General features: G+C 39.1%; 1 protein-coding gene across 1 annotated transcript in view; it reads left to right on the forward strand.

The window, feature by feature from the left end:
* Positions 1 to 5,769: 5,769 nt before the first annotated feature.
* Positions 5,770 to 27,675, forward strand: part of PTCH1 (patched 1) — a 40,322-nt gene continuing 18,416 nt past the window's right edge. The window contains exons 1-13 of the mRNA XM_009885833.1: positions 5,770 to 5,969; positions 7,274 to 7,343; positions 7,455 to 7,546; positions 9,014 to 9,212; positions 9,824 to 9,945; positions 11,250 to 11,397; positions 12,184 to 12,315; positions 12,615 to 12,770; positions 13,399 to 13,497; positions 14,809 to 14,934; positions 21,891 to 22,009; positions 23,948 to 24,347; positions 24,845 to 25,154. Of these exons, the coding sequence (XP_009884135.1) occupies positions 5,839 to 5,969; positions 7,274 to 7,343; positions 7,455 to 7,546; positions 9,014 to 9,212; positions 9,824 to 9,945; positions 11,250 to 11,397; positions 12,184 to 12,315; positions 12,615 to 12,770; positions 13,399 to 13,497; positions 14,809 to 14,934; positions 21,891 to 22,009; positions 23,948 to 24,347; positions 24,845 to 25,154 (2,104 nt within the window). The 5' untranslated portion in view covers positions 5,770 to 5,838. The remainder of the gene's footprint in view (positions 5,970 to 7,273; positions 7,344 to 7,454; positions 7,547 to 9,013; positions 9,213 to 9,823; positions 9,946 to 11,249; positions 11,398 to 12,183; positions 12,316 to 12,614; positions 12,771 to 13,398; positions 13,498 to 14,808; positions 14,935 to 21,890; positions 22,010 to 23,947; positions 24,348 to 24,844; positions 25,155 to 27,675) is intronic.

Raw genomic sequence — 27,675 nt, forward strand, 5'->3', positions numbered from 1 at the left:
TGAAACTAGTTCCATTTCATAGTTTTTGAGTAACACCGGTATACACGCGTAATAGAGATGCGCACAGTAACAGGACAAGGAAAGACTACATGAGAACGTGGAATAGAAGTAAGCCCTTAACAGCAGTCAGAGTTGAGGGAGATAGGCTATGTAGGATGCCAGGGAGAGAGGTATGAAAACAAGGACCCTTTTTGGTTCACATCCCGGCAGGGAGAGGGTGCTGAAGGGTGAGAAGGCAAGGTGCCTGCAGCTTTCCCCAGCGGTCACCCAGGGTGGAGCACATTGCATAGTGGAAGCGCTCTCTGGTCTCCTTGCAAGTCTGAGCTGTTCTTGTCTTTCTCTGCACACTGCTGTTTTTTGGGTTGGTTGGTTGGTTGGTAAAGGTTGAGTCTCAGAAGAACACACTGGGATGCTATTCTCAGTCTTTTTGTTTATATGTTTATTGAGTAATGAAAGGTATTTATTTTCTGTTTCTCTTTGGTTCCTGTTGTGGTCGTAAGAGGTATGGCAAATTGCAGCAGAGGTTGCCTGCATTGGCTGTTGTGCCAGCTGTAATGTAAGCATTGTAAGGAGTATGTACTAATCTACGCGTCTGGTTTATCAAAAAGGGTCAGCATCTTTTGGAGGGGTGATAGGAAAATATTGTTTGTGTGAGGTGTCTGTGACTATAAGAGGTATGATTTTATTGTTTTGAGTTGGCACTGTCAAAAGGTTGGGCTGGATTGTTCTAATGCTACACATTTACAGTCCTGGAAAAATTAGAAAGATGGTGTTGCTCAAACAAAGCAGAAGCGTGCCTGCCCCCCAACAAGTGCTCAAGTGAAAACATGTTAAGGCCCATAGTCTTCAGAAACGAGATTCTCCAGAAAATTCTGCTCCTTTCACACACCGCAAGTTTGTCACAGAAGAACTTAGGCTTCAAAACCAGTAGATATTTCTGGAAGTCTTGGCTTTGGTTTCTCAAAGTCTGTCCTCCATATTTGTAGGCAAATGTTTTTATCCCCAGTATTTGGCTTTCAGGAATGTTCTTTTTTAGAGAGAGCTTGCTGACGACTGAGCTACTTGTTGCACAGTTGTGCACAAGGTAACTATTGAACAGTTAATAGAGGTAGTGTTCATGCCTGAAAAAAAAAAACAACCAAACAACTCAGGCAATTCCAATAACCTGAAATGGAACATTGTAAGGTATTCTGAAAAAGAAATATTTCTTGCCTTTTGAGCAATTGGACAGTAAATTAACAAGCAGTGATTTTTGGCTATCACTTCTTGCTTGATTTAGGATTGATGTCTTAGTGTAGCAGAAGTCAAACTTACTCCTGAGACTACTCAATGTGGAAGGGACTGCAGTTCCCAGCGGTGGATTCCAGAGTTCTTTATAAGCATATTAATGTAATGCCATGTAAATTTTGAATGCTAATTGTGAGAAAGGTGTACGTAAGACAGTGACATTTACAGTGGAAATGAGCATATGAGCTGAATGACCCAGTAACTTCAATATTGCTAGTGAATCAGTGGAAGGAAAGCTGTCAGAAATTGTGCCAATGAAAACAAATATGGTTTCACTCTTATGATGTCATTGGAAGTTGCATCCTTGTTGTGCAAAGGTACACTAGAGGCAAGTGGTTTTGTTTTTCTGGGTGCTTCCCACTTAAGATGCACCAAATTATTTTAATGCGTGATGACTGAAACACTGCGACTGTAAACTCAGTGCTTGGTAATGGGATCTAGAGCCTTTCACCTATAGGTCATGGGTTCAGGTCTGCCTCAAGTTAAGGATGACTAAAACTTGTTACCACCTGACAGCTGTTCATTGCTCTTGGGGGAGGGAGACATGGTGGTCCTTACATAGTTCTTAGCAGCCCAGTGTCCATAATGACAGTTACTGCTCTCTTCAGGCCCTTCGGAAGGGTAAAGAATTTAGTATTGACCAGCTTCTGTTCAAGTCGGTGGGGAAGTTCAGGAGGAGCAGCAGTGTGTTTCATGGTATGGGATGCTGACTTGCTGAAGGTAGATCTCACATGTTCTGGCAAAGAGCTGAGGGAAGCCTGTGGATGTTGGGGAGGCGGAGAAGGAGAAGACACTTTCCTCTTCTCTGGAAAAAACATGTTTTTAAGAAGAATTAATACTCAGCGACAAAGATGCTGTCAGTCAAACTCTCTTATGTTGAACACTGGCCTTCAAACACATTCTTGAGAATTAGATAGTGATGGTTTCAGGTGGCAGGACACTGGTGTTATTACTTTTCTATGATTTTTTTTCTTTTTTTTTTTTTTTTTTAAATTAATTAGCTAAATTGTACAGATTATATAGTATCTCATTTCTAGCAGAATCTGATGACGGTGATGGACGGATAGTGTACACACTGCTGCATTGTGTTACCGCCAGCCATGAGACAATGTACCTATCCGTTATTTAAATCAGCATTTTGGCTTGTGGTAATTTTTGCCACCAATTCGGCCATCGAGGCACTAAATTGTAAGGAATCATGTAATAAAGGACTCGAATGCCGTCAAGTGGCTTTTGATATATTGGAAAAGGAGAGTGATGTGTAGATTTTGTCACTTGAATATTAAAGTGAAATAGTTCTGTCTGATGTGGAATAAAATGGGAAGTATTGGTACTGTGTGCTATAATTTAAGTCAGTAGCATTTTGAGTGTAAAATGTTGTTGTCACCAAATATAAGAAAACAGAGTCCATAAAGGCAAACCACAAAACACCTGCATTTTGTTCGCTGGTCCCATTTCCCATTACATCATTTGTCCTATAGTGTGGAAATCCTATGATGACTATAATACATGTGTTTATTTTTTTTTCGTACAAGTGTAAGCAATGACTTTCTGCAGAGTGTGCAAGAATTGGGCATAGTATTCTGTATCTTCAGCACGGTGAGGCCAAAGGCTTCAGGTACATTTCAGTACATTTTTAGTGGTTTCTCTCCTAGGTTGTTGCACCAGCTGTGTGTAGTCTGGAGAGGGAAAAAAAAAAAACCCAAAAAGGCAACAAGAGCACTTGATTTTAAAGAAGTGCATATTCGGTTGATTGTGCTGCTTTTGGAGGCTTAAGATCTCTGGAAGTCTCCAGTGATCTTTGCAAGCTTTTAATTAAAATAAATGAAAATGTAACTGGTACAGACTTTTTAAAGTAGGTTGGGGTTTTTTTGCCTTCCAATTTGCTCTTTATTACTTCTGATATGTTGAAAGGCCAGTGATGTATCTGCTTGCTTCTGCTCTGTCCTTATGTTTTCACATAATCTGATTTTGGCAGTCAGAATTTTCCTCTGCAATCTACATTTACAATTTCTTTGTACCTGAGTACTACATTGTATAAAGTATCTACACTTGCCTGTGGAGTTATCTTTACCCTATTTGGCTGAAGAAATGTACATAATGGACCCATCAAAGAAATAATTAAGCAGTGTAATGCCTTAAGAAGAATGCGGAGCAGATCTGCTGCTGGGTTCTGGAACGTGCGCGCGCCTTCTTGGGTGGTTTTGCTATTCCTGTTTTGAATGTTAAAAAGGGGGAAAAAACAGCTTCTGTTCTCATGACTGACTTGTGCGATGCAATTTTGATTAGCTAAATCTGCCTTGTTCAGTGAAGTTAATGTGGTTTGACAGGACCTTGATTAGGAAGCAATCATTTCTGTTGATAGTAAACAGTTGGTCACTTTCAGCAGAGATAGGAATGCTGCCCTTTGTCTTGCATGAAGTATGATTTGTTGGTTCAAGTCCTGGTTAAATTCAAAAGGAATGTATGGGTGGAATGGGAGAGAATATAGTACCAGGAGTAGAAGTTAATGGTAGACTCCACAGTCCTCATAGAATTGGAACTTTATTGTCTTGGCTGGCATTGAGACACAAAAGAGGGAGACAGACATTTTGTCTTTGGGAGCCCTTGCAGTGTAAAGGACTGAAAAAGAAAGCTCTGGTTCCAAGACATACAGATTATGGTAACTCTGCTCCCATACTCCCACCCCATATTCCTGTGAGATGAAGCAAAAATTTGTTAGTGTGTCATGGACTACTGGTTGATGGAAAAAGACGGCAGTGAGCATGAACACGAGCCTGATTTTATGGTTTAATTCTTGATAAAAATTAACAATAGCTTTTTGTTACCATGCATGTGCAGTCTCAATGATTGTATGTTTTCTCACTGTAGTAAGAGGGATATTAAGAAGTTATAAAGGGACTCTAAGTAATGAAGTTGTATTTTCTTTTTTTTTTTTTGTCTAACCATGAGCTGGTCACTGTTACTTGGTGTGAAGGAGGTAATGCCACATGTGACAGGCTGAAAAAACAGAGTGTTGTGGAAACACTTATTTCTTCAAAGAATTCCTGAACTAGAAATTAAGCAATGCATTGTGCCAGAATGGCTGTACGGTTTAATTGTTGAGGGTCTCATTCTGACAACTTTATCCATGCAGGGGCCCAGCTTCTTGCCTGGTGGTCCTTTTAGCCCCAGGGGGGTTACGGGTGGGTTGAGGGCCCAAGTGATTGAAAAAATATGTCCCTGTTCAGGCTTGGGAATGTCATCTCCCACACTGCCAACTGGTTACAGATCAGTCTTCCGTTACGTGGCCTAGGAAGATATAGATGTACATGCCTAATTTCTGTTCACACTGTTGCAGAACTAAACTTTGGCAGTAATTCAGATCACCAGTGCCAAGCTGACTAGGACTGAAAAAAATGTAACAAATTAGACCAGGTCTGTAACTTGGACTTAGCAGAGCAATAAAGGTAATAAATTGTAAGGGATGGAAACAACATGTTGGTGGTATTCTTGTCCCCCTCATCTGGATGTGGTCTTGATTCAGCTAATGGGATGAATTAATTGACCCCGCCTCCCACAAGCGTTTGCTAGAGAGACTACAGGGAAGGTTATATAAAGTATATGAACTCTAGCTGAATGCTTTTTTGTAAGAGGGAAGATAATTTTCCATGCTTACGTAATATTTTCTGGCAAGGCAAATTGAATATGGCTCCCTCTAGAGCCTGTCGACTTTGCAGTCTCTGTCTGCCTTTATCTTTTTTATTTTTTTTTCTTTTTTTAATTTTTTTTAATCTGTGTTTTAATATGGAGCACACCGTTCAGCTCATGTGGGTTTAAAAACAGATGTCATGTGTGAACGATCTCCTGTATCGCAGCATTTTATGCAGGTACTGGACCACTGGAGTAAACTAGCTGTAGACAGTCCTTTCTGCTGCACTCAAAACTGCATCTCTTTATGTTAACCTTTTTTTCCTCTTTTTTACTTAAGGCTGAAAGAAGTACTCATGCCCACTTACTCTTTTACTCCTCCCTTTTTTAAACTGAAGAGAAACATTCCCCTTCTGCCTTTGCCAAATTATTTAGGAGAAGAGTGTAAATTAAAGCCATTTATCTTGAAATGTGCTATTGGAGCAGACTGTTTATACAAGTGTAAGAAATTCTAACATAGTATTTGGTCTGGTCTGCAAGGAAAAGGTTTTTCTTTTTTCTTTCTTTTTTTTTTTTCATTTTTTGCATATGGTATATTGGTTATAATGTAGGTAAGAACTGTTTGAGGCTCCAGCTTATGCATCAATGTTCTACTGCAGTAGAGGCAATGGCGTTTTAATGAGGAATATGGTTTTTGTTGCAGTGTTACTAAAATAATTAGTTCTAGAGTTACACTGTGAACAGTTTGAGACAGAATAGTCTGTGCACATCCTCAAGTTTTTCTGAGTGGAGAGTGCTCATCAAGTGAATCCAGAATAATCAGTTACTGGCTAATAAAAGGCTGTTGATATTTATCCATCAGTTGGTGGACGAGTGAGTCGGGAGTTAAATTCCACACGGCAGAAGATTGGAGAAGAAGCCATGTTTAACCCCCAGCTCATGATCCAGACTCCACAGGAAGATGGTGCTAATGTACTAACAGCAGAAGCGCTCCGCCAGCACCTTGACTCTGCACTTCAGGCCAGCAGAGTACATGTCTATATGTACAACAGGTAAGGGGAAAAGCAAAAGTTTTCTTGATCATCTGTAACAGCTGAAAAGTGAGTACATGCTTCCCTCCATGTATTTTTAAATGGTTAGTGCTTCAGAGACTTTCCCTTAGGACTGTGTTTTGATTTGAATGTCACTGGTTTCTGTTACTTGATTGTGGCATGATAGCAATGGCAAGTTGGCTTTTAACAAATAAGATGGATAAAGTGCTGTTGGAAGAGATTCTGAGTGTACGCCTATGAGCAGTGCTACAGTATCCAACATTTGTCTTGGTAAAGGAGTAATGTCAGTGCTCTTAAACATAGGACCTTACGGTTGGGATTCGTAACAATGAAAATCCTTCCATATTAGAGTGGAATTCACTTGCTGACACCATCATGGGGTACATAATGACTGAACCGCAGCACAGGTTACTATCCTTCCAGTAGTTTGGATATAAAGGGAAATGCAGCTGTGTGAGAAATGGCAGTGGGTGGAATAATAGCTGTCTAATAACATAGACATAATAGGTTTGGCTGTCTGTGTGAACACAGTGCAGGTTGGGAGTTGTGTATTGTCCAACAAAAAAATAATAAAGATGTACCTTAGGCAGGTACCAGCTTTGGCCTAGTGAGATGGGCTGAAAAGTGGTTCCTCCAAGGTTACTACTTACACAGTGTGCCTAGGGGTGCTGCCTGCGAGGCATGAGGCCCCCTGTCTTTCGGCACATCTTTTCAGCACATCCAACTGGTGCCTCAGTGAACTAATACTGAGGCTCCAATTATCTTTTACTTAGCTCCTACCCTGTCTAAGGCATGAGAAATCATGGCAGTGGAAGTTGTACCATAGCTGAAAAAGGAGGGCAGAAATCCTAACGGTTTCTTTTCTCCTGCATGTGTGGGTCAGCTGGGAATATTCTAGTCATCTGAAACGGAGCTGGCTTCCCTCTCACTTGTGTCACTGAGTGATATCACAAGTCGCAAGTGGTTTCATTTATAAAAAGATGGATTTCTGTCTCTTTAACACGTGTTGACTAGCCTGTACATCCAAAAGCAGCTCCATTATTTTTAATGAGTTTTACAGAGAATGTGAGAATAACTGAAACAAATGTCTAGTCAAACTGAAGCAAATGTCAAAAAGAAAGGCCTTTGCTTTTTTTGTGAGGTATAATATATCTATGCTGAATAATATTTGCCTTTTGCAATGATTTGCTGCTTGAGGCCAATATGTGTATCTGAGTTGCAATTTTAAATATCCGTTACAATTTAAAAATCACTTTTCAGTAATTGTGCAAAAAGAAAATATTTGTTCTTTATATTTCTTACAGACAGTGGAAATTGGAACATTTGTGTTATAAATCAGGAGAACTCATCACGGAAGCAGGTTATATGGACCAGGTACGTGTAGCAGGCATTTAGTTAAAGATTTGTGTAGTCTCATGATTCAGTTTGTGCTGCTTTGATTATATTCTAGTATAACTGTGGTTTTCCCCTTTCTGATTTTGGCAGATCATAGAATATCTCTATCCTTGCTTAATTATCACTCCTTTGGACTGCTTCTGGGAGGGAGCAAAGCTACAGTCAGGAACTGCCTATCTATTGTAAGCATGTTTTTTTATAACTTTCTGTTGTCACTGATTTTAACTGTATAACTGTGTATGCTTTTTCAGTTGCATTCCCATTGTTTATTCAGATTCTGGTGTAAGAGAAAAATAAAAGATAAATTGTAATGTTTGTACAGAAAATGTACATGGATTTTTTTTCATTGAACAAAGATTCTCCTGTTTCTAAGAGATGATTTCTAGGCATGGATTTAAATCCTACGTTATTTTCATTCTGCTAGCATGGAAAATAAAATGTAAGTTCTGAATTCAAGCTTTAAGGATTTTATGCCTTTTTTTTTTCCCCCTGAAATAAACTTTTTTCTGGTTGGGTTTTTGTCCGTCAGTCTTTTGTGTATGCCAGGAGCAACAAACGTAAAGAAAACTGAAGAGGGAGCTGGGAGCTATTTTGCAAAAGCACTTCACTTTGCAAATATCTTTTTCATTGCTGAAGTTTGTTGTGACTCTGCACATGTTTGGTCACTTCTTGTATGTAAAGAGAAAAATGGCAATTTTCATCATGGCTTCCTATCCTTTTCATATGTAAATGTTAGTGAGTCTGACCTGAGTCTTGAACTGATCTCTAAAACAGCTTGAAAGGACTAAACTTAATTATTTGCTGAAACTCTGTTCAAAACTCCAAGCTGTATGGGTGTACAGCAGTGTGTCTCTGTAAAAGCAATTTGCAATGGCCATCTTCTAACCTTTAGTGTACAGTTTTAGATGGGGAAATAAGGGGGTTTGTGTTTTCTGGTTGGGAGATTCGGAATAATGACTTAAGCCTGGTTAAGCAGATACAGTGTGGTTTGAACCACAGAATAAGGCAGCCAAAAGCCTTTCTAGTCTGTCAACATCACAAATTCAGAAGTGGGGGGTGGGAGACGTGACAGTGATAGTGGTGACAGCCATGGTAGCAGGAAAGCTTGATCGTTGATAGTCAGGCTGCCAGGGCATTTGAAGGAGTGCAGTATTGTTATAGATAAACAAAGATCAGCTATATTGATTGATTACATTTGCAAGATGATTATTAGACTAGCAAGAAGTAATCTGATACAATGAAGAAAGGCTTTCTTTTCTCAGCCCCCTCTCTTCTTTCCCTCTCCCCTCCCCCCCAAATTCTTTGAAGCAGCAGTTGGCTGCTTTTTTGTTGTTTAGGTGCTTGATGATTTGTTTTGCTTTGCTTGTAAATGGAAGTATTTTTAACCTGTGAATATTCTGTTTTATACAATAACTTTGTAAGAACTAAGTATTTTTGTTAAAATTCAGCTGGGCTGCAAGAAAAGTACATAAACAAATGTGATTAAAATACACCTTACATTTTATGAAACTACCTTACCAGAAAAAAAGTTTTAATGTGTAACGGAAAATAACTCAATTACTTGTGGCAACATAAATTTTAAAAATATGTTTGTTTCAGTACTACTTTTGTCTTTTTTGTGTGTCATTTTCTCCTGGTTTCTCTTGCAGGGGGAAGCCTCCTTTGCAGTGGATCAACTTTGACCCCTTAGAATTCTTAGAAGAGTTAAAGAAAATAAACTACCAAGTGGAGAGCTGGGAAGAAATGCTGAATAAAGCAGAGGTTGGTCATGGTTATATGGATCGACCTTGTCTGAATCCTGCTGATCCTGATTGCCCAATCACAGCTCCCAATAAAAATTCCACCAAAGTAAGTTTGCTTGTCCTTGTGCATTTCTTTTCAAGAGAGGCTGGGGTGGGGGGGAGGTCAGAGAGAAAATTTTCTTCAAAGCAATATGTAGTTCGTGTTCTTGAGAGATGTAATTTTTCTGTTCCTGTTTCATGACTGTGGGCTAACAGCATGTACTTTCCCTCATTCAGTGATGCAGTGCTTAAACCTGCATATTTAGAGTGAAAGTACAGTTGTCAGCTACTGGCTGGGTGTGGCAATGCGATGATGTGGCATTTCAGCAAACCTGATGCAAACAGACATAGCCACTGCTGAATACAGCTGGCACTGTACACTCAAACTGTGCAGCAAAGCCTTCCTTCAAGTAGTGCCAGTTTTGTGGATGTTTGTTAGGAATTTGAAGTCATGGGCCCCAATTTTACATAGCCCTTTATCAACCACATCAGGCTTTGGAGTGGTCAACAAGTATCCGGCTGATTTGTTCAACTCCAATTTTTTGAACACACTTCTCTTTGTAGACCTCCTAGATTGTCTTTAATGTCCATTATCTTATTACACTGAGTGTTGAATTAGAGTATGAATTTGTCTGAAGTTATGAAACTGGTTAATTGCTTTTTTATAACTTTCTCTAGCCTCTTGATGTAGCCCTTGTTTTGAGTGGTGGATGCTATGGCCTTTCAAGAAAATACATGCATTGGCAGGAGGAGTTGATTATAGGTGGTACAGTCAAGAACAGTTCTGGTAAACTTGTCAGGTAAATAAATGTTTAAAGAAAACGTCAAAGTTTTTCTTTGTTAGAATTTGTTTTTTGGGTACAGGGGGAGGATCATGCAAAATCTACTGCCCTTCATGTGTATTATGAACCCCAGTTTAGGAGGAAATGCCTCAAGAGAACAGAATTTGAAAGGCTGATTAGGCAGTTGTTTAAATTTAAGGAGGTATCATTGCTTCCTTCTTTCTGACCTCAGAATGATAGTGTACGTACTCAGAAAGAAAGCTTTTTCCTGGCAACTTTGTTGTTTAGAATGTATATATAGTGTTGAACAGTGTTTAAAGCACTGACCACCTTTGGTCGAGTTTTGAAATACAATCAAAGGAAAAAAGGGGAAAAAAGTAATTTGGATAATGTGCTCACTCATTTAACATCTCTTGGAATTCCAAAATCTCCACTGAACTTTTTGTTCAGGATCAATATAGAGAAAAATCTATTTTTATGTCTCTAGATCTTGAATACAGTTTTGAGTGGTAAAACTTTGTTTCAGCTTTGTTACAGACTTCTTGAAGAAGTCATGGAACGCTGGACTTCAGTGAGGGGAAAAAAAACATGAAATAGAACTGTTCTGAAAAATGTAGGCCATACTAAACTAAATGAAGCATAATTCTTCCATATTTAATACAGAGAACTTTTACTAGAACTTTTAATATGAATTTTGACCTTTTTTACATTTGCTCTAAACATTGATAAGTCTTTCAACAAGTAGCCAAAGAATGTATTTTTAGTGAAAAATAAAACAGTACCTTAAGCTTCTAAAATTGTTGAATACGGTTGCATACTGTGGAAATTCAGTATGGATAGTTGCAGCCATTGTGTACTCCTCGCAGTTTGTCAGGCATCAGGAGTTTAATCTGCCATTTCTCTCCAAGGGGTGAAAAAGACCAAGGTCTTCAAATGACAAATTGCCGACAGCAGTTATAAGATCTTGTAGAAATAACTGTTCCTGCGACATCCTCACAGTAATCTGTCTATCAATCATGATCTTTATAACTGATTTGTAGGGTTGCATTCTTTGCTCCTTAAACTGATCCTATTGAAAATAATGGCAAAACTCTCATTAAGTTCAGTGAAACCAGATTTAGCCTCAATACTGCGTAGACCACTACAGCTGCACCAGATACACAGTAGAATAATTATACTCTGTTCAATTTTAATATGAACACATGCCCTATAAAATCAAAAACCCCATTAAGGTGTCATTTGGGACTTGATGCCATGAAAATAATTTCCTGAAAATGCTCATTTTATGCCTTTTCCTCCTCTCCCTTCTCTCTATGTCTCAGTGCCCAGGCTTTGCAAACCATGTTTCAGTTAATGACTCCTAAGCAAATGTATGAGCACTTCAAGGGGTATGAATATGTTTCACATATCAACTGGAACGAGGATAAGGCAGCAGCAATTCTGGAAGCCTGGCAGAGGATGTATGTTGAGGTAAAATCGCAGATAACCTAGATATCATACTAGTAAGTCCAGTGACTTCTGTCATGGCTTTTTACAGCATTTCTTCAAGGAAGATGCTTGAACTAGAACTGAGTCATTGCCTCCCAGTTTTTAAGCTGATTTCTTTTTTTTTTTTTCTTTTTCCCTCAGTTAGGAAGCTGCTTGGTTATTCACATATGAGAAGCCATGAAGGTTTTGCTCTTTGCTGTCTGGGGCATTTTTGCTTTGCTGGGGTTAGAAGGAACCAAAGAGCTAGCTGGAATTTAAAAGCTTTTGGTTGGCATGGTTATTCTAAAAGTGTCTGGAAAACATTAGCCAGCCATAGGCTGCTGTCCCAGCGGCAGCCCGGGTGGGGAGGCTATGTGACAGTGCCTGGCCTCTGTGTCCTAAACTCTGACCTCTGCTGCGCTGCTTCTGACCTCTGCAAAAGGCCAGGCAGGGGGAAAGAGGAGCACCCTGAAGAGATCGCTGGCCTTGGGTTAAAGGCAAAATTCGTGCTGCAGCAAACCCACAGTGGAGTTAGAGGAAGGGTGTTCAAGCCGAATGTTTGGAATAGGCTGGGAATGCAGTAGCCTTTCCTGAAGGATGCAAATTCTTGTTTGGTAATAGGTAGCTTGCAAGAAAAAATTACCAAACACATTTGCGTAGCATCAGCATAATTTGTGTAGGGTGCGGGCTTTCACAGGACCATTAAGGCGAAAGTGCTTGAGAAGTGTTGTAGAAGATGATAATGAGTTTTTTCTTCAGTCACACAAAGTTTTATTTTTCTTTTCATAGGTTGTTCATCAAAGCGTTGCACAAAACTCTACTCAGAAAGTGCTCTCCTTTACTACGACTACCCTGGATGACATCCTGAAGTCATTTTCTGATGTCAGTGTTATCAGAGTGGCTAGTGGCTACTTACTAATGGTAATAAAATAAATATATTTATTTTTCTAGTAGAGCAGGACTTAAATATCTGCTTTATTGTTACCAGTCAGTAATATAGAACATTTTAGGCATATTTAAAGGAAAAACTACAGTTTGTAAACTTTTGCCTCAGGCTTGTCACCTGTTCCTTTGTGTAGCAGCTGTGATGTGTCTGTTCTGTTTAAAAATCTTTGTAAGAATGTGTATTTTGGGAGGGGAGAGGTAGCTATAGAGAAGAATCCATTCTAATATTTTGCTTTTTTTCCCCCAACTCCTTCTCCTCTCCCCCCTCACTTTAGCTTGCCTACGCCTGTTTAACAATGCTGCGGTGGGACTGTGCCAAGTCTCAGGGTGCCGTGGGGCTGGCAGGAGTCTTGTTGGTTGCACTGTCAGTGGCTGCAGGATTGGGCCTGTGCTCATTGATTGGAATTTCCTTTAATGCTGCCACAACTCAGGTATTTAGGAGACAGAAGTCTGCTGTTAAGTTACAAGTACTCTGTTAGTAAATGAACACAACTGAATCTTTGAGGGGGGGAAAAAGCCGCAAAAGTACTTTGGCTCTAGATTTTTACTTGTGCCTTTCTCCTACCTCATCGCTTATGCTGTGAGAAATTAAGTGATCGTGCTGCCAAATGATATTAAAGAAAAAGGCAGGTATTGTGTAGTTTTTGTAATTACTGTATTCTGGGTTGTATGATTTTTCTGTGTCCCAATATGAGTGGAGGCACCCAATTGTACATAAGAAGCTGCAGGTTTTGTCTTTATGTCTGAATATATGAGGATGTTCAAATTCTGAAAATATTTTTAATATAACTTGAATTATTATCAGATATTCTTTGTCTACCCAAAACTTGAATTACTCTTGGTGAGATTTTGTACCTGTAAATGGTATACTCCAAGTTCCTCAGCGGCATTCCAGAATAAAAGTTAATAGCTGTATTGCATCCTTTCGATTTTCATTTTACTCTTGGATTGTGTACAGTGTAATGTAAAAGTTGTTTTAATTAGCCATTTAATGGCTGGCTACATGGCAGATCATAAAACAACCTTCTTGGTTTTTGTTTGTTTTGTTTCTCCCCCAAGGTTTTGCCTTTTCTTGCTCTTGGAGTTGGTGTAGATGATGTTTTCCTTCTGGCACACGCATTTAGCGAAACAGGGCAGAATAAGAGAATTCCATTCGAGGTAATGACAAAATGGGGATTTGGGGAAAGATAAAACAAAAGGCTTCATTTAGGAAAAGATAACTTTATCCAGATATAATTAGTAGTGATTAAAAAAGCCCAGTTTTTTTCTCAATAGCTTTTCCTAGGGTCTGGAAACTCTTATTCCTGTCAAAATAGGAAATGATGGCAATATGTGAGTCCTAGAATGTTTTGGAATGTTCACATTCTTTTTTTCTTTTTTTCCCAGTAGTATCTTAGATTTATTTTGTCTTGAAATTTCAATTTATAGCTGTCATATAAAGGCTAATTTACATATCCAAATTCTGCCCAAAATTTCAGTGAAAGTTGATGTAAATTTAGGAACAAACTCAAATACAAGTCTGACAACTAAATTGTAGAATGCTTTTAATGGAAGAACACAAAAACATTAAGGTGACAAGAAAGGTAAGGACAGCTTAGAAAACAAACATTTCTTTTTATTTGTATCAACTGTTACCTTTACTTATTTGTTATGGCTTTAGATTTGAGTTATTTTATCTATTTTTCTCTGTTTTTCTTTTCTGATGTTTATAATTGACCATGACATTTCAAAGTGTGACATATTAATGTTATGAAATCTAAGGTGTCATCACTTTTATGATCCTTTCCTTTTATTGACCTTTTTACCCTCAGTCCAAAGTTTCGTATCCAAAGTACAAACCATTTAAAAGCAATTTATATTTGCCATTCTGTTTTGTCCAAGGAATGTCTTCCATGTGCTCTTTCCAGCTGGTTTGGCATGCAGGCACTACAACCTCACTCAACTATAACCTCCATATGCCTGTTGGGTTGGGAAATGGTCCTGTGTTTGTCTTGATTTCTCTGGGGTTTTGTGTGTGGTCCCAGGGTTTTGGGTTGTTTTTTTGTTTTGTTACATACTTCTTCAAGATGTGTAGCTGTGTTATGCCTCTATGCTGTTAATACATGCTTATTTCGTCTGAAAAAGGAGAACACCAAGTGACTCCACTGGTAGAAAATACAACCTACTTAATTACAGATATATTTGATATAATGTCAGTACCCATTTAGTTTTGTGTTCTGAAGTTAGAATCAGCTTTGATAATGTTTTCTACCCTCAAAAACACGAGCACTTCACGCACTTCTGCTCTTCTCCTGAACAGTATACTTAGTATATTGTTAATTCTCACATACTCCCAAATGTACACTTGTATTCAGAATTTCACTGTAATAATTTTTCATTGCTACTATGTTATATCTGTAGGATGACCCCTTCATTTGTGGGACATCACCTTATTCACTTGACTTTTAAGATAAATCATTTGTTTTGCAGGACAGAACAGGTGAATGTTTGAAGCGAACAGGAGCAAGTGTAGCCCTTACATCTATCAGCAATGTTACTGCTTTCTTTATGGCTGCCTTAATCCCTATTCCTGCTTTACGAGCATTTTCACTCCAAGTAAGTTTATATGCTGTTTTGTTAGCTCTTATGCATGGTCCCATCATGGAAGGCCAGTGATGATTCCTGCTAGTGGTAGTGTTAAAGTCTGTGTTCAGTGCTGCTGCAGTTCACTGACCCAGTGTGTGATCACTGTTTACCATAGATCTGGGTAATAACAACTGTTGTCTGCCCTTGATTCTGCTCCTCTCATTTCTCATGCCTGGAGTCTCTCGTATCCTGTTAGCAGGTGAAAGATCACCCTGCCCCGTTATAGCTGGGTTGAGTGCAAAAATGATGATGTATGCAACTAAGCAGAAACAAGTCTCCAGAAAGATTTGCATTCTCAAGTCAAGAGGAGTAGACTGTACTGTGTACTGTAACATTCCTCAGTAGGAATTTAATCGTTTCATTCACGTTTGTGCAATTTGCTGCTCTTAAAAACTATAACCAAAGTGCAGTGACAGCAGCGAATATGCATTTACCGTATTACTTACTACTGTAGCAATTTGTACTGCCTTACTCCCAATGTAATTTTAGCAAACTTGGAGAAAACGTCAAGAATTTTATGTTTCCAACTGCTTTGAGAGAAAATGTGAATTTTATGTGCTGAACCATGTATTGCTCGCTCTCCCTCTCTCTCTTTGTCTTCTTGTATTTGTTTGTGGTAATGTACCTTCAGGAATACAGTATATTAAGGTTGCTGGAGAAAGCTTTCTTCTAAAAGCAAGGGCTCTTTGAAGAAAGCTTTGAGAGTTTCTTCCCTGACGCAAGCAATTTATAGCGCTGTTTGACCTTGGTGTGGAGCAGGCAAATTGTACTTTTTCAGTAGTTATTTGTTCTTCTGCTGTAGCCTGGTTCTCCAGTTTTTCATTTTCCTGGAGCCCTTGGCTACCTAGAGGAAGCAAGGGCTGCAATTTTTCTTAATATATGTGGCAATTATTGCTGTTTTCAGAGATTTAAGTATGCCTGCATTAAGCTGTAAAATGGTAAGCTGTTTGTGATTGCAGTTACCTTTCCAATAAGCATTAATAATTTGTTTACCATTTCCTTCTCAACAAGGCAATTTGGTAGTGAATGATGGAGAAAGTAAAGGCCTCATTGGTTTTCTGCATTGCTTAGCAGATATCTGTGGCGACTAAAGCTAGATCCTTAGTCCTGAATGGTTAGCAGTATTCAACTCTGCTAATTTGCCAAAACCTAGGTGTCTCTTCCTTACAGGTGATGTGACAGTGAATTGTTTTATTTTATGGCAAAGACCAGTGTCAATGTGTGAAATATTTTTGGAAGTGTACACTTCTTGTATTGGAAGAAGTTATTTATGTCTCCTAAATCTGTGGCCCAATTTCAGACATTCAGCATGTACCTTAAGCAGCTAACAGAATACTGGAGATACTCCTGAGGAATCAGAGGAGAAGGCTTGTTTTGTCAGGCTTTGTAATACCTGTGCTTTACAGAAGTTACTTCAGCCTAAATGCATCTCATAAGAAGTACTCAACGGAGATGGGCCATTTTGTCCTAAACATACTGCTAAGCTGTTGAGTTGGAGCCACCAAAATGAATTCTTTCTTATCTGATCAAATTTTGCTCAGCCCTTCTCTGTTCTCACTCTCCATATCATAACATGACAAGTTGCCTTTGGAACATATGTTTGGGTGTAATTGTCACTGTAACTGTAATCTGACTATAAGTTAAATATACATTTCCCGAAGTCTGTTCTTTTTGCCTGCTGCCATGCTGTAGACTGAGTCACAGAAAGTTCAGAAAATGAAGTCTGCATAGCAAAATGACAAACAAAAAGTTTCCAGTGAGATTTCAACATACTCATGTATGAACATGTTGATATTATTCAGAATGAAAACACCACGATCAAAGTCCTTTTTAAGGCAGTGATTAATATGGAATCTATGCGTAGAAACGTTTGGGTGTCCAGAAATTAATGTTTGAGTTGCTCAATCTTTTCTCACATGCATTTGTAATTTGTCTTCGCTTGCACATGGTAACCCCTTATATGTATATAAGAGATGGAAAAACGTGCAAAAAAAGGGCAGCTGGAGACCTGCAATGAGGATTTATTGATGCTAGAGCACTATATATAGCTGATATGTGTATAAGTTAGGAACCACTAAAATAACATCCTTTGTTGTTGGAAAGGAATATCTATTACTTGCTTTGCCTAGCTTCACCAGGTAAAATCAAAATTGGGTGATACATCAATCACAGCATTCAGAATCAGATAACCATGGCAGATTTTGGTGGGTGGTCTGCATTTATATATGGATTTCTTTATTTACAGTCTTCTTCCTCCCTCTCCCTCTTACTCAGGCTTGTTTAAACAAGAAGTTCTTGCAGTCTTTGATAGCTTCCTAGCAAGACTTAGGAAGCAATGAAATACTGCATTTACTTTTCACAGATACTGCCTTCTTCTCATCTAGATAGTGGATTTTTAACAGATGGGCTTAAAAAAAGGATTCCTCTTGACCTTGTTTTGCTCTTCATTCACTTTTCTTAAGACATTGCAAGATAATTGTCAAAGTTTCCATAACTTTTGAGGCCCAGTATCTGTAAAATAACCCAGCTGCTGAGGGAGAATAAATGGTTTCCTGCATCTGTAAGCCCAGCTTTTAGTTAGAAACTCAGGTTTTGCATATCAATGCTTTCTTCTTTCTCAGCTTCTGTTCTCTTCTGCCAGCTAAAGCATTGATACCTCTGAATTGTTCATTTACTTTATGGAACGCAAACAGTGCAAGTCTGATGTTGTTTTAGGAGTGTGCTACAGTTAGCTCTTGCCGAGTTTTAAAAAATGGAAATCAGTCCTTTTGAAAGTGCGATTTTAAAAAATAATTCCGTTATGCAAATAGGCACTGTTTTAGCTTTTTCACCATTTTAATTTTTTAAATTTGTTTATCTTAGTAGCCCCTTATTTAAGCAGTTTTAGGGTGTTGAGATGCTGAACACGTCCCAAATACTCAGTCACAAGCATCACCTGTAGGAGTGCTCAGGACTTTGAAGGAGTAGGTCCTGAGTTTTCAGATGTGTTTCATTTCTTAAAATTGTGGCAGAGGAGGAGGGTGTCAGAGAAATCCACTGTAAGTTTTTGAAGTTTGCAGTAGGAATGTCTTAAACATAGCCCTTTGTTTTGAGTATAAATGAAGGAAGGCCAAAGCGGAGTGTAACTACCACTGGGTTGAATTCTTTCCTCAGACAGACTATTCGGCACAGTCATGGAATAAATTCTGCCCAGGAAGGACAAGTTACTGTTCTAATTCTCGCTTGCACCCGAAACTTCCTCCCCTAGCAGCAACAGAGTGGTGTGGATTCACTAATGAGCAGGGGTGGAACTTTTCCCAGTAAGTCTTAGCAGTAACTTATTCCCTCACCATAAGAATGACGAGTTTTTTTTTCTTAAATGTAAAAGTGCATTACCAGGTGGTGGTGGTGGGTTTGTGGAGAGAAAGAACCTAAGTTTTTAAGCTCATTTGATTATCTTACTCCGCTGAAGTGGTTTGTCCCCCTCCCGTTACCCACATCATTTACCTTTCCCTGCTCCTGACACGAGAATTTAACAAGCAAAATTAAAGCCAAAGAGAAAAGGCGGGGAGTGGGGGGTTGGGGCTGTAACGGGGGGACCCAAGTCTGTAGGCTGTCAGGAGGGAGTTGCAGATAGGCAGCAGTGGGGTGGAAGTTTCCCTGACAGACCTCATCGTCTATTCATCACCTCTGGCTATGCAGCACACCCGTTCTCCTTGGGTGGGCTGCCAGGAATGGCACATAGCAGCACATACCTTCGGTGGGGCCCCAGCCTACCAGCCTGGCTCGCCTCTCCCTTGCCGCCTCCAGCACAGACTGCCATTCTTCTGTCTCCGGTAACAGTTGCAGCAGCAATAATATTTTTAGGCTGTGCATTATGAAAAGATGCAAAAAGCGGAGCATGTTTCTCAGGAAGTGACCAACATTTTTTTTCTGATTAATGGATTTTTTTTTTGCTACTCTCTGATCTCATTTCACTGAATGCCTTCATTTTACACCCTTGACTAGGCCCCATTTTATCCCTTCTAGGACTAATCTTACCTTTGTTGATTTCTCAAGGAAAAGGTCTGAAGCCCTTTCCTCTCCCATTTGACCATTCCTCTCTGAAGGGGTGAGAGAAGGCGCCTTGTCCCCAAATCCTAAGCATTCTCTCAGCTTTGGTGCTGCTAACAGATTTCCTGTACTCTGGAGGCTCTGCTACCACAGTTTTTTGTTGGTGCACTTCCATTCAATGTAATTGTTACAGGTACTGCCAAGATCGCATTTCTCACACATTCCCGTTCCCAGCCACCAGCTGTATGAATGGTACTGGGAGGGGAAGTGGTGGCTGATACATCAGGCCAGAGGTTGAGTCACCCCTCAACAATTCTTCTTTTCCATTTTCCTTATCAAGTCTCAGGGTGTTTTTTGAGAGGACAACAGATTAGAATTGATACAAGAAAAGTATTTTCTGTATTTAATTGTGAAAACTGAGGACTGCTACATCCTTGAAATGCTGGGGAGGTGGGTGAGGGAGAGACAGTGTGCAATACATAGGAACTTTGGTGTTAAACTCTAGCAATCTATTTAAGTACAAATCAGAGCAGAGGATTGTTTAAAAATGTTTTACTTGCAGGGTTAGTACATCGGAACTGGGATGGCACAATGGAAAGTGTAGTTGTTCTAAAAAGAGATGCCATGTTAATAGGCAGATTTACTGTGTGGTATTGGGTTAGTTTTGATGCTTCTTAAATAATCAACTGTGAATATAATTAACTCTAATGGCATCTCTACCATACATTTACATATTGGAAGTCACATTTAATGGTATTGAGATTCAAGGATGTTGGGGGTCTACAAAGGGAAGTGATAAGGCATGAAGTATTTGCAGTTTATGGAGCAGTAACAGAGGACTTCTGTCAGTTTTTCAGCCATGCTGGGAAGAGTAAGAGTTACTGAGTCAGGCCTCAGCTGTTTTTTCCAAATCTCAATAAATCTTAGCTGATCCTTGATAGAAGATCTTGGTTAGACACAACTAATTATTCATGTTATATGGGTGATTCAACCTTCTCTGGTTTAGCAGTAATAAAGCAGTTGTATGAACTAGGTCCAACAAACACCTTGCCTGCAACAGCAGCCATTTGTTTTTCTGACAGATTCAATTAATTCTAGAGAGGATCAAAAGGAAATCACTTAATTTAAAAGTCTTGGCTATGACCTTACATACCTTTCTGTGTGGATATTTATAAATCATGAAATAGTCATTGGATCTTTTCTCTCAAAGATGGCTAGATACTAATTTGGCTTTAAGTACTAGGTAAATTCTGGTTTTCCAGTTATGTCTACAGACAACCAGCAGGACCAAAATCTTACTTCAAGCAGGCTGGAGAACACAAAAGAGAAACATCAATAAGCAATTTTATATATGATATATTTATGATTGAAATGACTAGAAAATATTTACATAACTACTTCATTCTATCATTCTCAGAGAAGTAAAAGCAATAGCTAGTCTTTTTGTTATACTTTGACGGCTTCAAAACCCTGAAAATCATCCAGTGTGTTAGCGCTTTGATTTTCACAGAGTCACAAAAATAAAAATTACATTATTTAGGCAATTAATTATGTGACATTTAAGTCCATTTTTACAAAATAGATTTTAGATATCACATCTTTTGAGCTGCCATTTTTGATGCCTGATTTTTTAATGCCAAAAGCAGCTATATGTTTTATTTTGGAAGAACAAGGGCCTAGTAATATCAGATCAGCAACTTCATTTTTGATGCCCAACTTTTGTTCTTTTTTATGACTGTTTTAACCCAAGTGATTGTTACTTCAGAAGTTACAGGTGGAGGCACTCGATAGTTTGTATGATTTCCGTAACATGAAACTGCGCTACTATTGAGATGGCTACTGCTTATCTAATGCGTAAAATATAAGGATTTCAAGGGCTTTTTTTCACCTATTGATGGCTCAACCATTTTTCTCGCAGCGTCTCTCCACTCTTACAACTGCCTTCCAGTCCCATCTGTGCTCCGGCTTTCCCTTTGTGATGACTAGTGCTCCTAACAATTCTGCATTACAAATAAATGCTATTAATAATAATGATAGATGCTGCACCACATATGTTTATGGAGATTCTCTGGGAATCTCTGTGTGGGAAAGGGTTTGATGTATGGTTTGAAAGGGGGTGGGCGGGGAGGGTGGTTTTTTTCATTACGTAATGTTCGCTTTACAAATTAAACCAAGTATTCTTGTTCCAATTTAAGATGTATTCTTGTTCCAATTTAAGACTCGTTTTGGTAGACTGGCTCATTAATCAAGTTCTGCTAAACACAAGCATATTAATACATAGATTTACTATGTGGTGTTGGATTAATTTTCATTATCCTCTAAAAATAATCCCTGATAAACCAAAAATGTTGCTTTTTTGGCTAGACCTTTAAGTAAGTACATCAAGTGCATAATATTTTACTACAAAGAACAGTTTCATTAAAATTTACTTAAACTTATATTTAATATCTGATTTAGTAACATGCTTTAATGTTATTGTGATGCTTAAATTACTTCAGATCCTTTAAATGTGAGAACTTTGGTTTTGCTTTTCCTTCCATGTTTTTTCACTGCGAGACTCTGAATATGGCTGAATCTCATGCAAAAGTATGATTTGTTGACTCTGTTTTTCCACTTAACAAATCATCGCCACGTCTCCAGGCACAGATGCATTAAAGTAATATCAACTTTATTATTAAAAGAAATTAATTAACAACAGTGGGCCTATGATAATGAAACGGGAATGTAAAAGTGTATCTCCCAGTTTCCTCAGGGAAAAGCTTGAAAGCATCTGACGGGTTGACATGATAAATGGGTGAACGGATGAGAATTGAAAGGAAGTTTTATGCTTTATAAAGCTGATGCCCTACATGAAGCTTGGTAACGACATCACTTCTCCTGTGATTGATCTCTAGGCAGCAGTTGTGGTGGTATTCAACTTTGCTATGATTTTGCTGATTTTTCCTGCTATACTGAGCATGGATCTTTATCGTCGGGAAGACAGGAGACTGGATATATTCTGCTGTTTTACAAGGTGAGAATATGTGATAGATTGATGTAGGAGGTACATACATCCTTTTTATGGTCACCGATCAGTGCTACCATTCCTTGTCAGGAGTGGGAGTTCTTTGTTGTAGCAGGGCCAGTGTATTATTGTTACGATTTCACTGGTAGTGACCAGCTTACATTTGCTACCTTTGTTTTTACCTGACTGAGGGGAAAAGTTGAAGTACCCCTCCCCTTCCCCTTTTTTCATAAGTATGTTCATTTTGTCTGTTGGAGGATGACTTTCTGAAAGCAGATAAAAGGTCCGTGCTTTAGCAGTATCTTCAACTATTTTTTAGAATGTTATGGAGTACCGCAAGGTGTCCGGTGCTAGCTAGTATTGGATAATCTTGGAAGACTGTAAATAACTCAGGATACTGGGAAAGGAGCCTTACTTATAGTTAACCAGTGTGCTAATTTTTATGCTTTTTATACCTTTAAACTTAAATACATAAACTTAATGTATAAACTGTGAAATTCCTTCTCCTTACCCAAGTTTTTCATAGGACTATGAGGAATGCAGGATGATCAGCACCATTACAGGATAATGCTTGATAAAGTTTCTGTTATGGCTGCAACAGTAATTTAGAATGGTAAATTCTAATGCTGTTCTAAAGAGCATATATACAGACTTCTACCTGTTACACAGCCAGCTCTGAGCATAGAGTGTGGCTAGGAGGAGTCTACTGTCATCAGTGGAGCCACTGCTTAGAGATTAAGCATGTTTTGTACCTTACATTTTGCTTTTCCCTGCGATGAAGAGGTTCAGCTACATTTCTACACATACACTCTTACTGTCATAACCAGGATGTCATCTTAGCCTTTCACAACCACCTAGCAGCAGACATAGTTGGACATTTTTATTTTAATGTCAAAGAGAGAAAGCACATTTCTAAGTTTATTTTTGAGGGAGTAGTTAGAACAGGGAGTTGATCCAAGCCAGCACCCCGGCTTTCTGATTCAGTCATCATTTCAGTAGATGGCCTAACGTGCTTGAATTTTGGAGCCCTGATTCTCAGAAATACAGGGCAATTGGACCTTCCATTTATTCCCTTATCGAAGGTTGTACCAAATGTGTATCAGAATTCAGGCCTATTTACATATAAAGAAAAGCAGTTAATGAGAGCTTTCTTTGTTTAGGTAGGCAACATTCTGAATTCCTCTTGTTTTTGTAGGATTTGTCCACTTGGTGAAAAATCTCTGATACTGTTTTCTATCATCAATTTGTCAATTCTGATTTACTTTTTTTTATAAACTAGGTATCTGTTAGGGTGTTGCATAGACTAAAATAAAGGGAATGCTTCAATTACTTGTTTAATTTTGTCTCTTCATGTTGCCCATCCTTCCTAGGAATTAATCCTTATGTATGTTTACTTAATTTTTAAAACATTCAGTCAGTGTATGGCAAGTGGTTTCAGCCTGCCTCCCGTAAGTCTGAGATCTTATCCAGAAGGCCTAAATATTATTTAACAGTTAGTTTAATAGTTCTAAACAGAAGAACTCAGTATGTCATGTGTTTACATTTTGATCTAAATAGCTTAATTCTCAGCATGGGCACGTAGTTGCAAACTCACACACCTATTGTGCATTCAGATGGTGTGCAACTACCTGAGTATTGACCTGATCAGCATGTGTAATTAATGGAGTGGTGTGGGTAGATGTCAATGTCTTCAGATAGATGCTGGTTCCTTCTTCCCTGAGCACAAGAAATTTGCACGTATTCTCAGAGGTGTAAACTTTGAACCATGTCAGAGAAATGTTTCTTAAAGGTGCAGAATAAACTTCGCATCAAAGCGTTACACTTAATTAATATATACCATCTAATAGTAGTAGAAGCAGTCTCAGATGGAAACAAGTTCTTCTGTCTAGCCTGATTAAAATAAAGATCTACCTAAATACAAACAGATGTTGTTCTCTTGTCTTACAGTCCATGTGTCACTAGAGTGATTCAGATTGAGCCTCAAGCATATGCGGAAAACGACAATACTTGCTACAGTCCTCCACCCCCGTACAGCAGTCACAGTTTTGCACATGAAACTCAGATTACAATGCAGTCCACAGTGCAGTTGCGCACGGAATACGATCCTCATACGCAGGTGTACTACACCACAGCAGAGCCTCGCTCAGAAATATCTGTGCAGCCAGTGACAGTGACGCAAGATAATCTTAGCTGCCAGAGCCCAGAAAGCACAAGCTCGACGAGGGATTTGCTTTCCCAATTCTCAGACTCCAGTATGCATTGCCTTGAGCCACCCTGTACAAAGTGGACACTCTCATCTTTTGCAGAAAAGCATTATGCTCCATTCCTCCTAAAACCAAAAGCTAAGGTAATCAGGGAGCTATTTACCTCTTTTTCAAAAAGACTTCTGCCTTGCCCAGGAGTAAAGTTATCCTGGCAGTGGTATTAAAGGTAAAGAATAAATAGAATTCTTTTGGAATAGAAATTCTTAATAGTTTTATAGCTAATTTCATACTTTAGAAGTTTTATCTTGCGAGTGCTGTAGAGGCATACTTTTCAAATATAAGTTACAAGTGAGGGTTTTGGTGACTTTCGGTAACATAAGCTTCTGAATAGTGAAACTGAAGCCACTTTTAAACTTTATTGTGATAGAAATTTCTCATCCATAATGCAGAGCCCCTTCAATAAAGCACAAATTAGCTTAGCCTTGTAGTGTGTGTGTGCATGAAAAGAAAATAAAAATAATAAGAGCTTTAAAGTAGACTGATGGGTATTAATTTTGAACCTGGCTTTGTAGTATGCCATTATGAATTGTTAGTTTCTTTAGAAACCTAAACCAAAATGCATTTCCATTTTCTGTTGCAGATTGTGGTTATTTTTCTTTTTCTGGGTTTACTTGGGCTCAGCCTTTATGGAACTACCCGGGTGAGAGATGGACTAGATCTCACAGACATTGTACCACGGGAGACACGGGAATATGACTTTATTGCCGCACAGTTCAAGTACTTTTCGTTCTACAACATGTATATTGTGACACAGAAGGCAGACTATCCAAATGTCCAGCACTTACTTTATGAACTTCACAGAAGTTTCAGCAATGTGACATATGTTTTGTTGGAGGAGGATAGGCAGCTTCCCAAAATGTGGTTGCACTACTTTCGAGACTGGCTGCAAGGTAAGAGAGAGTTACATGATCTTTTCTTAATTGTACAGTGATAACCACTTTCTAGTAATGCTCCCCTCTTCAAATATAGTCGCATGGTTAAAGACTGCGATCAGGAGGGAGAATGCCTAGGTGCTGTTCTGAACTCTCATGTTGATGCACCATTTCTCCAACAGGTCACTTAAATTCTTTGTGCCTAAGTTTATGCCCCAGTAAGACAGTTTTGAAGCTTTAGGAGATTGTGTCTATGAGAGGCTGTCTCATGCCTTTAATTTCTAAGCAGCTAATGAGGAGCTCTGCTTTGTAATTAATGGCCAAATATGGCCCAGTGTCTTGGGAAAATAAATGTTTGCTGAGTGTTTTGAGAACAGTAAATGAAAGGTCCCCATCCAGTGATGTATTTTGGCACAGACTTTACTTTCAGCACATGAGTTACCCTGTTGCCTTCAGCTGGGATTGCTGGCATGAAGAAAATTCAGTGTGGCTTATGTGTTTTATTGGACTGGGAACTTATTATACATTCTAGATTTCCAGTCAAGTATTCTCACTCTATGGTGCTGCTTTTTCTATGCTGCATTGTTATGGGTCAGGGGAAGACAAGACAAGGCATGGCTTTTCAGGTACTATGAGGATAATTATATTGAAGTCAGCTTATTAAAGATATTGAAGATCCAGTAATTACACGTATTGAGACAAATAACTGGTTTGTATTTAAAATAAATAGTACTGTTACATCTCAGCAAATTTAACAGCAAACATATTCTGTCCAGGAGTACTTCCGTCCTACCTCTGTCTTTCTGTTGGAAGAATCTCCAGGAAGCTTTTGCCAACAGAAAAATAAATTGTGCTGACCTAGTGAGACCATAAATTTTAACCGTAACTGTTTACAGATGACCCATGCAGCCAGTGATTCTTAGAGAACATGTAGGTAACTGCCAGTATTTGGGGTGTTTTATTCCTTCTGAAAATATGTTGGGCAGTAATGGCAAAACAAATGCATCTAAGTGAGGCATCTAAACAAAATGATCGAGTTTCCTGTGTAGTTAATGCACTGATAAATCATGCAAAGCAGTATTTCAGCTATTAGCTTTGTGTTTTTTTAATGTTTTTTCAAAATATTGGATCCATTCATTACAGTCTACTTACTGGAAGTTTTACTTAAAATATTTTGCTCACATAAGCATATTGAGCTGTAATGGGAGGTATTACTGGCAGGAAGAAAACTCAACATAGCTTAAATGTTTTAGTGGATCGGAACCTAACTATACTTTCTAGATTTCAAAGCAAGCATCTTTCGACGTGTTTTTCCAAATTCTCTTGTGCCTCTGCTGTTTGTTTTATTTCTTTTGTGAGTATTTTTTGTTATTGTTCCAAAATAGTAGGAAAAAATGTGTCTGGTGCTCTCCCGTTCCACCTTCCACCCTGCCCCCAAACCTGTGAGGGAGACGGAAATCTGAGATCATGTTCTCAGCACAGTCTGCCAACGATAAAATTGGGAAGAGGTGCCCTTAGATCTGCTCCCTTGCTGGCTTCTCAGAGTGAAATGCTGGAGTCTAGCCCACTTGGTGTTGCTCCCAGAGGTGCTCGCATTCCCACTGCCCCTCTCTCAGGCCCACCACGTACTTTCCCGCACCATTTCCGCTTTGGATGCCTCTCTGTCTTCTTTGTAATCACCTTCTTGTGCCAAGGGCTTGTGCTAAGGGCCCACACGTCTCCTTCTCTGTGCTGTATGTCCATGCTCATATGTGACCTTTCCAGATCTTCTCTTCTGTTAGGGGTGTTCCTGGTCTCTTCTTATTGCCCATAGTCAACATTTCCCCTTCCAGCCCACATTAGCCTGCCTGTCCTTCTTCTTGTCCTCCACTTCTCATCCACCAGAGGAGCTGTGAGTATTGCTAGTACCCTGGATATACTGATGGGGTGCATGGAGCTAAAACATTACGCTGGTACGGTCAGGGAACTCCAGGAAGCAGTGACTTGCGGAGATGGTTCAAATGGATGTGCCAGCCTGGTGGCAGAAGGTGCATTGCTTGGCCCATTGATACCCACAGCTTTAGAATTAATCGTTATGATTACTAATTAGCATTTAGGTCTATGTCCTTACCCCTTCTCCCCACCATCCCCAAGAGGGGCACAACTAATACAAACCAGCTACTTTGTAAAGGCGCAGGGCTGTCTTCACAGAGTGTGGTACTGCGTTCACAAAGCTGTAAACAAGAAGGATATTGAGATGTATCAATAGAAAGAAGTTATATTTTAAAATGGTACAGGGCTTTGATGTAACAGGGGGCAACTAAACTATTATACTAAAAGTTTCCACACTTGTCGTAGTTAGGGAATTATCTCAAGGTGCAGACACTAATAGACAGAAGCATACCTGATCGTTACTGACTGGGGCTGATGCTGAGGGAGTAAAGGGGAAGGAAGGTGAAAACAGAGTTTACAAACAAGGTACCGTTTTGGGCTGGATTCAGGAAGGATCCTCTGTGAGGTGGGAACAGTTCTACTGGTGCATTTTTATGTGCTGGAGGAG

This window comes from Charadrius vociferus, unplaced genomic scaffold (assembly GCF_000708025.1).
Source record: "Charadrius vociferus isolate BGI_N301 unplaced genomic scaffold, ASM70802v2 scaffold235, whole genome shotgun sequence".
In the NCBI taxonomy this organism is placed as follows: Eukaryota; Metazoa; Chordata; class Aves; order Charadriiformes; family Charadriidae; genus Charadrius; species Charadrius vociferus.